The sequence below is a fragment of the Spodoptera frugiperda genome, chromosome 17 (assembly GCF_023101765.2).
Source record: "Spodoptera frugiperda isolate SF20-4 chromosome 17, AGI-APGP_CSIRO_Sfru_2.0, whole genome shotgun sequence".
NCBI lineage: Eukaryota > Metazoa > Arthropoda > Insecta > Lepidoptera > Noctuidae > Spodoptera > Spodoptera frugiperda.
This window is the reverse complement of record NC_064228.1, coordinates 6,213,841-6,229,380: the sequence shown is the minus strand read 5'-3', so window position 1 is coordinate 6,229,380 and position 15,540 is coordinate 6,213,841. Positions and strand designations below refer to the sequence as shown.

Genomic DNA, 15,540 nt, shown 5'->3' with positions numbered 1-15,540 from the left:
TACTGGTCTTTTATTTTTGTTTTTATAGTAGACCTATAAGGACATAACACGCATCACTTCAACCCAGCAATTACATAAATTGTCATTCAAATGTGAACTTTAAATTGTATGTCGTAAGATAAATTTTATAACGTCAATACAAAAAAGCTGACGGTGAGTGGCCAACGCACGGTCCTCTTGAGTTGTAGTTGTAAATGTGGGCTATGTGCTACTCGCCGAGTCGGGTGGCGGCGACCCGCCCGCTAGGTGCAAACAAAACAACGTCGCATCGCTCGCCGCCGGCGCGTTGACTGCGAGCTTGCACCTCGCGGTCGACGTATAGTCGGCTTGTAGAGTGTATAGTCGGACTGTACAGTTAAATAATTGTAAGTCAAAACAGCCTACACACCTTACGATTTAACTGTGCAGTTTTATCTTCTTGATTAGGTTTAGTTTAAACTGTACAGTTCAACTGTTTGCTCTACACAATACCACCATACAGACTACACACCGTACAATTTAATTGTATAGTTCTACAGTATATTTGAAACTGCGCAGTTAAATCATAAGGTATGTAGCCACTACAAAGCAAACCCTCTTAAGTAGAGGAGGTCCATTCTCTAGCAGTGGACGACAAACACACACCCATCTCTAAATATACACAAATAAGACAATATTTTGAAGGTCTGTGCAAGAATATTTTAAGGATACTTCGAGAATATTCTAGTACAGTCCCCCGTACGTTGTCCATTAAAGAAAATCCCAGGGTCAATCTTATAATGCAAGTCTTGTACGGGTCAATATCGAATCGTGGACTGACCCTCAATGAGACAGCGAAAAAATACTAGAGAATTACATAAACGTACGAGATTTGCGATTTTAATTACCATTTTGGACCTTAGAGGTCTGATAAATAGGTTGCTATTGTATGATAATTGCTTGCACGTGCTTTCACGGTAGCCATGGCGAAAATTGGTGTAAGGAGTTTGTATGGAATATAGATTATACTGGCTTCTGACAGTGGTTTCGCCTGTGTTACTGGGAATATCGTTGTCTACTGAATACAGGGCATTTCTGGGAGTTTCTTGATGGAGTTACTGTACTGGTGTGAACGTCCTCTAGCTGATGTGATGAGGAAAACATACATACTTAATTAAGCCATAAATAATAGATGTATAAGACTCATTAATTTACAAATCCCAAATCAAAAATAAAACTTATATTTAAGTGCGTGAGAGCCATGCTTCGGCCCGATTAGACCGGCTCGACCGGAGCTGCCGGCCTCACAGAAAACCACCGTGAAACAACGCTTGCGTTGTGTATTGTTGTGTGAGTGAGGTTTCTGGAGGCTCAATTACCCGCCTTCCCAATTTTTCTAATCCCCGATTCCCCAACAAACTTTAAATTACTAACCCACAAAAGGCTGGCAACGCACTTGTAACGCCTTTAGTGTTTCGAGTGTCCATGGACCGGCTGTTACCGGCTTATACCATAAAAAAACATGAAAACAATCAAACATCAGTATTGAAGTGAGTAACCTGTAAGCCTATCAGTAAGCCTACCTATCTGTTAAGTTGTTAACCTCATTTATAGAAAGTGAAATGACTGACAATCAATACAGGACACAAAATAACGAGAATTTTAAAATGGCAAACCCAACTTACTACACAATACAACAGTAACAATAACAGAACGGATATCTATTTTAACTTTACATTCACACACATCCACATTTAAAAGAAAATAATTGTAAACAGTCTTAATCTCAATCGTTTTCTCAAAATTCTGGTCACGCACTTACTGTTTATAAATAGCTCGACCAAATGTGTTGGTGATACCATTGGCGCCAATAGCCAATGTGATTGGAACCAATATTGGTTATATATAAAAGGGACTTTGGAAAATGGAGTCTGTGACCCTTTTTAGTTATTTAGAATTTCGAATTCGAAATCATATGTATAGAGTTGAGTCGAGTCAATGTTTTTAAATAATTGCTTTCTCGGTCTGTGCACGTATAGTACGACAATGGGTATATGATATCAGGCCAACACAGATGAGGTCCAGTAAGTCCGATCTCCGATCACCGGGGCTTCAGCTCGATCTATGGATGTGCCGTAACAGGCGTTGCATCATAAGAGCTCCAGAGCAGGTCTAATTAGAGGTTTCGGTGCACCTTATACGTGCTGAAGGTGGCTACCGGGGTGGTTTTTGTGAGGTAAAAATCCCACACTCTCTAGTCTTTCGCTCCAAAAAGCTAGGCGCCTTTTGAAGTTTTCCTCCCCATTATAAAAAAGAGCTCGAGACATGAGTGATATCACATTTTAAATGGTAATGAGCCTCATTGCCATCATGACGCATTGATTTTTAAGTATTATTGAAATAAACATCTGTATTATGAACTTGAAAATATACCTTGAAGTAAATTCCCTACACTTTCCTTTGAATGTAGTACCCATAGTACAAGTTTGCTTCAAGTTTAACGAGAGTGCGTTCGGCGCTCTGATTGGTTGGTTCATTGAAGCCGGCCAATCACAGCGTCTTGCTCATTGCGATATCGTTTAACGTAAAGCAAATTCGTACTAAGACCCCAGAAAACCACAGCCAAAATGTGTTGAATGAGGAAATTGGTCACCTAATTATGACACCCACGTCTCATGTGACATTCAAATGAGGACGTGATGTGACGTTACGAAAATAGGAACTTTTGGTTACACCTGTTTATCTCTTTGATAGCCTCATTTTAAGAGGTCTCAGGTTCGATTTTATGAATGGATTCGGAGTCAAAGCCGCTTCAATCGTGCAATTTTATAGATACCACAATAAAAATTCTTGAAAAATTCAAATACGTTAAGTATCTGATACAGGAATCGGACCAACTTTAAGAAACCAGGTCAAAAACAAATAGAAACAAGGCGCCTAGTTTATTGGGGAGAAAGACTTGGCAGTGTGGTGGGATTTTTACCTGTCTAAAATCGAGGTGGTTTTAGAGAGGTAAAAATCCACCCTGGTGGCCACCTCGGCCACCAGGGCCACTGAGTCCTTTAATTAGACCTGCTCCGGAGCCCCTATGGAGCAACGCCTTTTACGGCACATCACTAGGCCTCATCACACCACATCTGCTTACCATGGAAATTCCCTCCACACAGTACGACCTCAAAAATCTTGCCCATCGCAACTAAAGGTAAGTTAATTGAGATGCAAGCACCGTTGCATTGCCGAATGTAGATGTAGCCTTTGGAATAATAAGTCCTGCTGTCCACTAATTCATTTAGATTGAAGATGTTAGATAAGGGTTTAAATAACTGCGTTTGTAGACTTTTAAATGTGGACTATGATTTATCTGTGCAGTAACTTAAGTGTGGGAGAGCCATGCTTCGGCACGAATGGGCCGGCTCGATCGGAGTGATACCACGGCTTTACAGAAAACCGACGTGAAACAATGCTTGCGTTGTGTTATTGAGGTTACTGGAGGCCCAATTACCCCCCTTTCCAATCTTCTCAATCCCTGATTTCCCACTAACCCTTCTATTCCTAACCCCCAAAAGGCCGCCAACGCACTTGTAACACCTCTTGTGTTTCAGTTGTGGCGGCGATTGCTTACCATCAGGCCATACGTCTGCTCGTTTACTGGCTTATTCCATAAAAAAAAAAACAGTATTCCCAATAACACAGACGAAACCACTGTCAGAAACCAGTATAATCTATATTCCATACAAAATCCATTCATCAATTTTCGCCAAAAAAGAAACCATTATTCTACGCGAACGAAGTCGCGGGCAACAGTTAGTATTATTACATTTACGCTCATAATCTTACGCGTCTGTAACGATACGCGCACGACACGACGTCGTGTACCAAAAGAACTTATTCTACTTATGATGCAGGGAAGCAGCCAAATAGCACAACATCACAATAGATAGATTCGGTTGGATCACAGCCAACACATTTAATATTTTCTCTCAACTCACTCGCTTATTTTAAATGAAAATTTAATAAATTCTTCAAAGGAAGGATGTGTGGTTTCCCTCTTGAATATGATGAAATGGTTTTGGAATGTTGGCTGGGTGGGTAAAGGTGATTGAACTTTATATATAAGGGATATTTATATTTAAAGGGTCCCACTATAAAGTGAGGTGTACATGGGTGGGTGGCAATTTAAATTGGTAGCGAATTGTCTATTTTTAGGGTACGGATAGTGTTTTATTTATTTGGTAAAGTTTGATCTTTAAGTCTTGAATATATTTGGGAGAAAAGAAACGGAGCCAGTAGCGTTTTTTAACATTTTAAAGAACCATCTACAATCTATACTTTATCTATCTATCTATACTATTTTACTATATAAAGCTGTTTGTTTGATCATTTGTTTGTTTGAACGCGCTAATCTCCGGAACTACTGGTCCGATTTGAATAATTCTTTTTGTGTTGAATAGTGTATTTATCGAGGAAGGCTATAGACTATAAAACATCACGTTATGATCAATAGGAGCCAAGCAGAGCGGGAGAAGCTAGTTTAAAAAATATACAGGACATACACGAAAATATCGAGTTGTTGGACAGGTAAATAAAATTTTACACGCCTGTAATATTGTAATAGGCATGGGGGCTCCGCGGTTGGTCTACTAAGAGGACTAGGTGCCTCCTTTAGGTGCAGATGGACCATAATCTGGATCCCCACCGGACAGGTTTTAGTGAGGTAAAAATCTCACACTCCCTAGTTTTTTTCCCAAAAAGCTAAGCGCCTTTTAAAGGTTTACCCCCGACAACAAAAAAAAAGACATTTGTGTGACAATTAAACTGTTAAACGGGGTCTCCGAGACAGAAGACAACCATATTTTGTCTGACCCAGACATCGGACCACAAACCTTCTAATCGGTACTATAGTCATAACACGCAACTGTATAAAAATATCATTTACTTGATATAGCGACCCGCTCCAGTTTGCCGACCTGAATTTCAGGATCGTGTCTACTCCTATGGGGTTACAAGGCGGAATACTGAAAATATTGCTTTTTCAGTAATCATGGTAGAAATACTAGATATTTCAGGTATTTCAGCAGCGCTCTACGTTTATCTACCTGAAACTTTTAGACTGCAAACTTTTACTCATCTGCCAAACGTTTAGGTTATGGATGGTAAACTTTATAACGTAGATATCTTAGGATTTAATCGTGAAGCAACCACATAGAGGCGATACCAAAATTTGATTGTGCACTATGACAAAATATATGGGCCCTACTCAATCTATACTAATACTATACTAATATTATAAAGCTGAAGAGTTTGTTTGTTTGTTTGAACGTGCTAATCTCCGGAACTACTGGTCCGATTAGAATAATTATTTTTGTGTTGGACAGCGCATTTGTCGAGGAAGGTTATAGGCTATAAAACATCATACTACTATCAATAGGAACCGAGCAGAGTGGGTAAAACCGCACGGAAGCAGCTAGTAGTATTATAAGTAAAAAGGTGTAGATAGGTTATAAACGCTCAGAAAGTGGCACATTAAAATGTGGATAATTAGCAACATGTTCGTAGTATGGGAATGCATGTTGGAAAATAGAGAGAGGCGTGGTTTGTAATGTTCCGCGCTCCCTGACAAGTGTCACGTATTATGTTAAAGCGAAATCCAGTTATGACATCTCTTCTTTGTATTGATCGCCGCTTCGACAAAATAATACTGTAATTTTTGGTAACAAGAATGGCTTCTTATGACACTTTTCACTTGTAGAGTTAGTGAAGAGTTAGTATTAAGTCTATTACCACAATTGAAGCTGTCCTACACTTTTTAGTGGATTGTGTCCGATACAAAAAATAGAAATATTAATTTGGGAATTGAACATAAATGCTACAGAGGTAGTTTGGATAGATCATTATATTTCGGTCAAACTACTCAGTGACGATTATTAGATTTATGTAATGTCTTCTACAATAAGTCTGGCATAATCCTTTTACATTTTATCCGGAACTGCGGACAACGTAAAAGGTTACCAAGGATCCGACTCAAAGCAGGAGAAGGAACGGGGTGGTTTTTAGTCAGTAGAGATCTAACACCTCGCCTTACCCAGGCGGGTGAACTCTCTCAAAAATATCCATTTAGATTTAAAGACTATTGTCAATAAAGAGAAGAAAAAAAAACGTAATCGAGTTTCAATTTCTATTTTATTATTTGAAAATCTGGAGTTACTTTACACATAGGTAACATATATGTTGGTACCGTCATCCACTTACCAAGTTTTTTAATGCAAAAACGATGCAGTCTGCAGCGATCCAATTGGCAGGGCACAGGGCTGACAGTGACTCATATTTGTATGTCACGTTCTAGGGCTGTCACTCATAATAATTTCGATATTCGATAGTATGTTTTAAAAGGGAGAGGAACTTTAGTTTTAAGCAGATGCACTGTTATTTTCAAACATTGGGCTCAGTATAACCTGAGAAATGGAGCATTGCACTGCTCTGTAATGTAGTGGGCAAGTATAAGCACATAATTTCAAATATAGAGCACCCAGACTCAGAACAATAATTTGTGGATTGCACAAAGATTTTTTCGTGCAGGAGTCGAACCTGAGACTAATTGCTTAGCCATTGCGCTTACGCTATCTGTGCAGTTAGTGATAAATAACAATTATTGATTTTTATTTTCTATAGTCAACTTTGACTGTTAATTTGAACCCAGAACTTTATGATTGACTGTTAGACTCACAACTAACCAATACCGCCTAATTACTATGTATTTTTCCTACTGGCAGCCCTAGGACTAAGGTCGGCAAAGCGCGCGCATCGAATGTCAATGTGTAAAGACTATTGTCTATAAAAGCGATGCGCAAGAGTCGCATAAGAACGAAAGTCAACGAAAATGAAGGTGATTACACGTTCCAATTTTAAAAAAAGTGACCGTTTATTTTTTCTAAGTGTTTGTTTGTTTTTGTGTCTGTGTGTGTGTGGAATTTATTTTCCAATTTTTTTTAATGATTTATACATTTTTGTTATTGGTGCAAATATTTTGTTTTTATATTAAAATCGGTTATGTGTAAATCGTTGAGTGAATAATAAGAATTAAGTTAAACTTATTGAAATTTTGAATGTTTTCGAAATTAATAGTTTAAAAACTTAGGTCAAGCACAAATATTTTTATTACAGAAATGTTTTTGGCATTTCTTGAGTCGGAGGTTTAAGACACTCGCCTCTCATGCCTGCATGAGAATGCAGGTTCGAAACCTACCAAACTGCAACTATCAATGTGACTTTTTTCGAGTTATATGTACTTTCAAAGATTATTTAGACACCACTGACAAACGGTGAAGGAAAACATCGTGAGGAAACCTGGGCTTATAATTTCTAATTATAAGTTTGATATCGCCAACCCGCATTGAGCAAGCGTGCTCAAATCTTCTCCGTGTGAGAAGAAGCCTTTGGTCAGCAGTGACCACTTATAAACAGTAGGTAGATGTGATGTGATTACTTACTTAGTGGAAAGAAATCATCACAGTTAGAATCTCTATCATCATACCGGGAATCGAACACCCAACTTCATAGCTAGTTTCATTCACTCAACCTACATAGACATAAGCTACATAGATATACAAAACCCCTTAAAAACATACCATCACGTATATAATGTTCAATAAAACATTACATAAGTGAGACCCTACTGCCTACCCATTATATGGGTAGGTGTCGTAATGGTCGGAGCCATGTATAGTAATAATGTACTCAGCATACATGTAATACATAAGTGGTGTTGCTTAAGTACATATGGCTTGTATATGGCTGGGTAGAGTAGGCTCAACACCCAAATTACATCAATGGCCTATAAGTGGCCACTGCTGACCAAAGGCCTTTTCTCACACGGAGAAGGTTTGAGTATTTATCACCACGCTTTTTACGGCGATTTCAAACTTATAATTACAAATTATAAACCCAGATCGATTTCCGTCACCGTTCATCAGTGGTGTCTATGTTATCGTAGAAAGTACATATAAGTCGGAAAAAGTTACATTGGTACTTGCCGTTGGTAGGTTTCGGACCTGCACCCTCATACTTGAGAAATGGGCGTCTTAAACCTCCGGGTCACCACGACAGTTATCAGGGTTATCCTTCAGGACAGAACAACTATAATACTACAAATGGAAAGCTTAATTCAAACATTATTAACATATTGAACGCCGTGGTGGTCACCGGTGACCGACGTTAGCGGAGGATTTACTTTTAACAGTTTTTTATTGGCAGTCAAAGACTTAAATAATAGAATAGAATAACTCAGTAATAATAACCTTACTGAGTTATTCTATTGTTGTCATAATTTTCATTCAAAACCCTTACCTAAGGGTGCCTGAGAGGTGCCTAAAGGTTGCCTGTGGGCCTGTGGGTTGCCCAGAGATCAAAGGTCGACACTAATATTGATTGACCTTTAATTTTGTGACACATTTCCACTGTCAGGTATTAAGGAGTATTTAGGAATTAGAGCTAGTTCGTCCATGTTTAGGAATTAGGCTTCATTTTAGGTCAATTATTATGTTTTTGGCTTATACACGTAATGATTTGACGAGGACCTCGACTAGGTTCGAGCCGTGCTAGAGGTTCAAATTCATGAGCAGCATTCCGCGACACATGACGCGGCGATTGTCGCGCTGCTACTCTACTAGCCAAAAAACATAAAAAATTATTTAGTATATCTTACGATACGTTAAGTCGCTGTTTAGTTTTTATATCAAGCTGTGTGGTAGATTGTTTTTTTTAAATGCTCTTCATCTTCCAGGAGTTATTAGCTGTGATATCGTTGGTAGTAGCTGGGGCTGTGGCCGAGCCTCCGGCGCCGTACGCTCCCAGCGGATGGAAACCTGATGGACCAGCCTTCATCCTGCCACAAAGGGGACAGGACCAGGTAGGGTGTAGATTATTTGTGAATTTGAAAAGGGTCACACCATTTTTAAATAAATGAATTTGCTTTTACTAAGCTGCAAGTTTCGTGAATCTGCACTCTTTGCTAGTTTATTCGAGCCGGCCAATCAGAGCGCCAAACGCGCTCTCGTTTCGATTACTTTAAACGTAAAGCAAACTCCTAAGGGCTCGCTATTCCTACTGCTCAGTTCGAGTTGTGCGTTTAAGAATAAAGTTAAATTGAAGTACTTATTATGAATACAAGTTATAAATACGTTTAAATACTATTATTTACTTTCGATATGGAAAATCTTTAATAATCTTAAAGGATTCAGCATTTTATAAGCATGTTCTTCAGTCTAAAGACGTCTACGATTGAAAAACGTCTGCGTTTTGTTATTTTAAGTATCAACATCATTACCTACTAAACAACTTTTATTCATCATAATTTTTTTATTCCCAGCAACCTGCTCAATACCTTCCACCATCCGCATCCTTCGACCCTCGTTATCCAAACCCCAGCGTGGAGTACGGAACTCCTCAACAAGAAGAAGAAGATGTCTCAGTTCAGGGTCTACCACCACAAAGGGAGGAGGTTCCCTTCTTCCAAAGATCTCCAGTTAATGGACAACAGAATGTTGGGCAAGGTTTTAACTCCGATCTCCAGAATTTGGATAAGGGATTAAAGCAGACACAGGTACTGATAATATTTTTAATAAATTAGTTGAAACTTATTACAAAAAGGAGCTATTGTCAAGTTTAACTTACTAGACACAAACAAAACTGCCTCGTTGGCTGATTGGTTGCAAGTGCGACTGCCGGGCAAGGGGTCTGGGGTTCGATTCCCGGGTCGGGCGAAGTGTTGCTTTGCTTTTTTCGGTTTTTCGAAAATTTCTCAGCAGTAGCACAGAGTCTGGAAATGTTTCCTATGTGGCAATAGGATCACCACTTATTACATGGGACTTACAACACAAATTGTGAAAAGTGGGTATACAGTGGCATTAGGTGCCGTAATGTGCACCTCTGCCTACCCCTTCGGGGATAAAAGGCGTGACGATACAGACAGTCACAAACAAAAACAATTTAAATTTATCAATGTTATCAGTTCCAGGAACAACAGCAACGCTACCGTGAATTCGAAAGGCAACAACAAAGAGATGCCCAATTCAACGCAGCCAATCGTCTGCCAAGACCCCAAATACCCGCCCAATTCGCCCCCAGAACCACCAGTACCACAGAACAGCCAACCACTGAGGCTGCCACTGAAGCATCCACAACAGAACTGAATCTTAACGAAGGCGAAACTCTTGAATCTTCAGACAAAGATGCTAAAGTATCCGTAGAAGTAGCGAAACAGAAGATTCAAGAATACCCTGGTGAATTGTTCCTTAGCTCCTTAGCCCAACTTCAGTTGCAACCTCAATTCGTTCCTTTCCAACAATTCAGTCAGCTCAGAGCTCCATTAATCCTCCAACCAGTTCAATCTCAGAAGCAAGTTGCTGGTTTTGATGCTCAAACACATTTTGCTGCCTTACCTTCGGTTTTAGCTCAGCAGCAATTACAGCAGCAGAGAGTTGAGCAAGGTTACCAAAACCCTGCTGTTTTCGTTGCTGAACAGCCTCAAGCTCAAGTTCAGCCGGTCACAGCTTACCAGCAGCCTCAATTCCAAGCTGAGCCTGTTGCAGTCCAACCAGCTCAAGCAGTACAACCTCAAGGTTTCTACGGACAAGCTAATGTTGAACCTGTAGCTCAGTACCAGCCCGTAAATGCTTTCCCTCAACAGTTACAACCTGTTCCTCAGTTTTCTGCTCAACCTGTAGTATTACAGGCTCAAGGTGTCAACCAACTGCAACCAGCTGCTTACCAACCTCAGCAACCAGCTCCATTCCAACCTCAACAACCTGATCAGTATCAGCCACAGACTGTTCAATTCCAACCTCAGCCAGCTCAGTTCCAGCCTCAGCCAGCTCAATTCCAGCCTCAACCTGCCCAATTCCAGCCACAACCGGCTCAATTCCAACCACAGCCTGCCCAATTTCAGCCACAGCCTGCCCAATTTCAGCCACAGTCTGCCCAATTCCAACCTGGTCAACCTCAACCCCAAGCAGACCAAGAAAACCAAGACGCTGAAAGCAACGACAACAACAATTACCAACCCCAATTATACCAGCAACCTCTTCTAGTCCCCGCGAACCAATACCAAGCTCAATTCCAACCTCAGCCAGGGTACATTCAAGCTCAACTAATAAGCTACCCAGGGCAAGATGTGAGCCAATTCCAGCAGCAATTATTCCAAGGGCAATTAGAGCAACAGAACCAGTATCCTCAAAGCCAGAGTCCTGATGCTCTCCAGAGTGGTTTGGATGTGAACCAGCAAGGAAATGATATTGAGGAGCCTCAGGATCAAGAGGAAGACCAAGACGAAGGAAACAAGGCTACAGCAGTAGCTACAGCCTTTGGAGCAAGGTTAGTCAGAATCCCTACAGAATTTTAATAAGAGGATAAGACTAGGCGCACATCTCCGATTGTCGGTGAAGGTTGACTGATATTTGTCGCAATCGAAGGTCCATGTGTGGATGGAATAGGTAATAATGTAGAAGGAAAATTATGCAATTAGGTTTTGAGGAAAATTCGTGTTGACCAATAACTGATGTACCAATAGGTGTGCATGAAGAATTGAATGCGATTGATAGATATTTTAAACACAGATTTTACTTTAGATTTTCCATGAGGTTGGAAATATTATAATTTTACTTTTATTTTCCGAATGTTTAAAAATGTCAATGGCGGATATGAATTTACACGAAATCATTTGATGCTATCATGCCCTTGAAGTGAGAGGCAACCTATAGCTATTAGCAACGAGCATTTGTAGACACCTGTTTTATTATATTACTAGCTGATCCGGTAAACTTCGTACCACCTCAAACATTATTTTCTTATCTTTTAAACTTTTCATGGACTTCCACAAATAATTCAAGAAAACCAAATCGGTCTAGTCGTTCTCGAGTTTTAACGAGACTAACGAACAGCAATTGATTTATAGAAGACACATTTATCAACACCTTACTGTTTACTGTTCACAATAATGATCTTAAGACTTCACAAACCATTTCTGTCTTAAAAGTCGCATAGTGTGTGCCTAATCTTGTACCACGCTCACGTATCGCAGCGGCGCTGTGGCTAATGTAAATTTTGTCGTAACAATATAGACATTGCCCTATTTGAGGGTGAATATTGATATATTTTAATGTAATACGCCATGCACATCGATAATGAGGCTGTTTATTATTTGCAATACTGTTTGTTGGTCTAAAAATACGTCATCATATCAGCCACAGGATGTCTACTGCTGAACATGGGTTTCCCCCAATAACTTCCAGATTGGTCGGTTTCAAGCGACCTGCACCTTAAATAATTATGTGTTGGGTTTAAAATTGTTAGGTGTTTGCGTAGAAGCTAAAGCTGATAAATAATTTACGATATTTTTTTAATTTGATCAGGTCCTCGAATATTTAAAATAAATCTTTGAATTATTTTTTATTTTCATCATTCGATTCCGTTTGCTGCTAAATATCACTATATAGTATTAAACAAAGTCGCTTTCTCTGTCCCTTTGTATGCTTAAATCTTTGAAACTACGCAACGGATTTTGATGCGGTTTTTAATAGATAAACTGATTCAAGAAGAAGGTTATATAGGAACCGAATATACCCTTACACCCACCCAATAATAACCATTGCACCCATGCGGAGCTGTGGTGGGTCGCTAGTCTGGAATATAGGACTCTCGAATAGCATGCGACAAACCTTCGATTCAGATTTACACATCCAAACTCTTTTTAATGCTTATATGAACTGTGCGAGAAGATTCATATTCATGTTTTGTCTACAGAACCCAACCACGAGTGTTGCCTAAATACGGTGCCCCGTACCCAGTACCCAGAGTGCAGGCTGCCCCTGGATCCGTGACCACTACTGAATCTACCGCTGAGGTAAGTTAAAATGTTTTTTTTTACATTTGATGTGTCGACGTTTGGCCGCTATATCGCCTGATGGTAAGTGATGATGCGGCTTACGATGGAGCACGTCTGCCCATAAGCAACTTATTCACTCGGGCTTTGAAGACCTAGCTTATACCCATCAGGAAACACAGAGTCCGGCAAAGAATTCCACTCCCTAGCTGTTTAGAATAATGGATTCTTTGAGTACAAGTCATTAGTTTATTTGCGGATTCTGTACCTTTCACGAACTCGTACTTAATACTTTGTAATAAACGTACGATTGTAAGAAAACTAAGTTTTTTATGGTATATTCCGGTAAATAAGCAGACGAATCACCTGTTAGTAAGCAATCGCCGCCGTCCATGGACGCCCAAAACACCAGAGGCGTTACAAGTGCGTGGCGGGCCTTTAGAGGGTTAGGAATTTAAAGGTTGTTGGGGAATTGGGAATTGTTAAGATTGCAAAGGGGGATAGAGGGAGTAGAGTGGGGAGACAGTTACTCAACACAAAGTTTGCATGCTTAATCACTTGACCAACAAGGCAGGACTGATTAGTTTATAAATCAGTTTCGAACCAAAATGACAAAGCTAGAAACGCAGATGGTCGCGATAAAAGCAGGAAATAAGCCTTGGATGTTTTTAATTATAATTATTTTTATTCCTTAATTTTTATCCGCAACTGCATATATTTTACATTTCTTGTACATTTATGAAATTGAGTGGGGCAGGATCTGGCAATGTCATTTTGATAATTTAGAATTTGATGCGAATCTTTATTTTATATTTAAGGAGGTGACGGAAGACGGTCCCGTTGTGGCCCAAGCAGTAGCCATCGCTGATGGAACCAGGAAGAAGAGTGCCAAACTGAGGTAAGCAGACAAGAATATTCTTATTGTAGAAAAAAAAAACAATATGAGGTATAGATTTCAAAACTATACCTCACAAGCCGGACAAGGGGCCTCGGGTCTGATCCCCGCTTTGGGCAATGTATTACTGAGCTTTTAACGGTTTTTCGAAAATATCTCAATGGTTGCACAGAGTCTGGAATAGCGCCTAGTATATGGCAATAGGCTCACCAATCACACCCTATTACATGGGACTTATAACACAAATCGTGAAAAGTGGGTGTACATTGTATAGCGGCATTACGTGCTGTAATGTACACCTCTGCCTACCTCATCGGGGATGAAAGGCGTGATTGCATGACGTTGCATATAATTTTGTTCGTTGTAAAAAACGTAACCGTAGTATTCTCATGAGATTCGCCTTAAGTCTGACATGTTTTAAAAATCTTGCTTATGAGAATTTCAATTAAAATTTTTTTTTTTTCCAGGAGTCGCCGAGTCCGCCCAGTGTTCACACTGGACCGTTCTGGACACCTAGTATTGGCACAAGGGCAATAAACTAACCGAATATTACACGAACATAGTCATCTTTTTGAGAACTATCGTAGAAATATGCCATTAGTAGCGCTAGTATCAAAAACTGCTAAAATGGTCATCTAAGCGATCATAATCCAAAATTGCTGGTTTGATCCAGATTTTTGAGAGAAACTCCAAAAAACGAATGTAAAAAAATCTATACAGAGTGTAAATGGAACGCTCCCGAAAAACGCTACAACATTTTTTTTGTTTTTATAATATTAATCGTTTTAATTTTCGTGTTATTCATGCAACATCAGCCTTAAGCAGTTGATTACAACTATTATAATATAAAATAAACATTAAATTCCTTAATTTTTTTTTAAATAAACTTAGTTTTTCGTCCGTTTACACCCAGTAGTAATTCAAAGATTTTGGATTGACATCGGCAAATAAATTTCAGCCTTAAAATAACCCATATAATGATGAAAATGATTGTTTGAACTAATGAGATTAAAATTGATAAAAGCGCCATCTATTGAGCATAAAACGATAGCTTTTATAAAGAAACACTAGTTTTAATAGAATTTGAACATTCGTTTTTAAAGCCTAGTGCATTAATTATTGTACTGCTTTAGGGCTTAACTGATGTTCAAATTCTTTTAAAATACCATCATTAATGTCAGTATTTTATTACCTTTAAAGTACCTATAGATGTCAATAGATTCACCAATTCCAATCTTATGTTCTTGATTAATAGGTTCAATTTCTATTAATAAAGAAACAGTAATTAATTTGGTTCATGTCATTAACCGCTGTGTTCAGAATCATTGAATGGTAACCCAGTCCTTAGCTATTATTGTTTTCGGAACAAAATCGTTACTAAGGTATAGCTTAAGTAATCATTAAATGTTTCTGAGTACGGCAGTATGAGATATACTTAAGAACCCATAGTACAGTAAATAATAAATCGTGTATTAAAATTAAAATCCATCTGAATGATAAAATAAAGAAATCAAATATTCATGGAACGTTGACAAAACGTATACGTCTTTGTTGTATGAAAATAAATGTATTAATTTATTTTTAATTTTGTGTTAATTTTATTTCTACGGACGTTTCAAGCTGAATTTTTAGAATAGACAATTCAAAACAAAAAAAAACTCAATAATACTTTGCTCAAGTGAGCCTCGGATCCGAAATCCGAAGTGTGGGAGAGCCATTCTTCGGTACGAATGGGCCGGTTCGACCGGAGTGATACCACGGTCTCACAGGAAACTGAGTTCCTTCCCAATCTTTCCAATCCCCGATTCAACCC

The 15,540-nt window shown here is 39.0% G+C and overlaps 1 protein-coding gene across 1 annotated transcript; it reads left to right on the top strand.

Annotated features, from left to right (window-relative positions):
• Positions 1 to 6,726: 6,726 nt before the first annotated feature.
• On the top strand, positions 6,727 to 15,312 carry LOC118276902 (uncharacterized). The gene is made up of 7 exons (XM_035595509.2): positions 6,727 to 6,841; positions 8,738 to 8,863; positions 9,323 to 9,556; positions 9,965 to 11,325; positions 12,754 to 12,853; positions 13,651 to 13,730; positions 14,195 to 15,312. The coding sequence occupies exons 1-7, from the start codon at positions 6,836 to 6,838 to the stop codon at positions 14,262 to 14,264; spliced, it is 1,977 nt and encodes a 658-aa protein (XP_035451402.2). The 5' UTR covers positions 6,727 to 6,835; the 3' UTR covers positions 14,265 to 15,312.
• Positions 15,313 to 15,540: the final 228 nt, after the last annotated feature.

Coding starts and splice junctions, on each gene's coding strand:
- LOC118276902 (XM_035595509.2), top strand. Junction 9,557..9,964: donor AGGGATTAAAGCAGACACAG/GTACTGATAATA, acceptor CAATGTTATCAG/TTCCAGGAACAACAGCAACG. Junction 11,326..12,753: donor GCTACAGCCTTTGGAGCAAG/GTTAGTCAGAAT, acceptor TTTTGTCTACAG/AACCCAACCACGAGTGTTGC.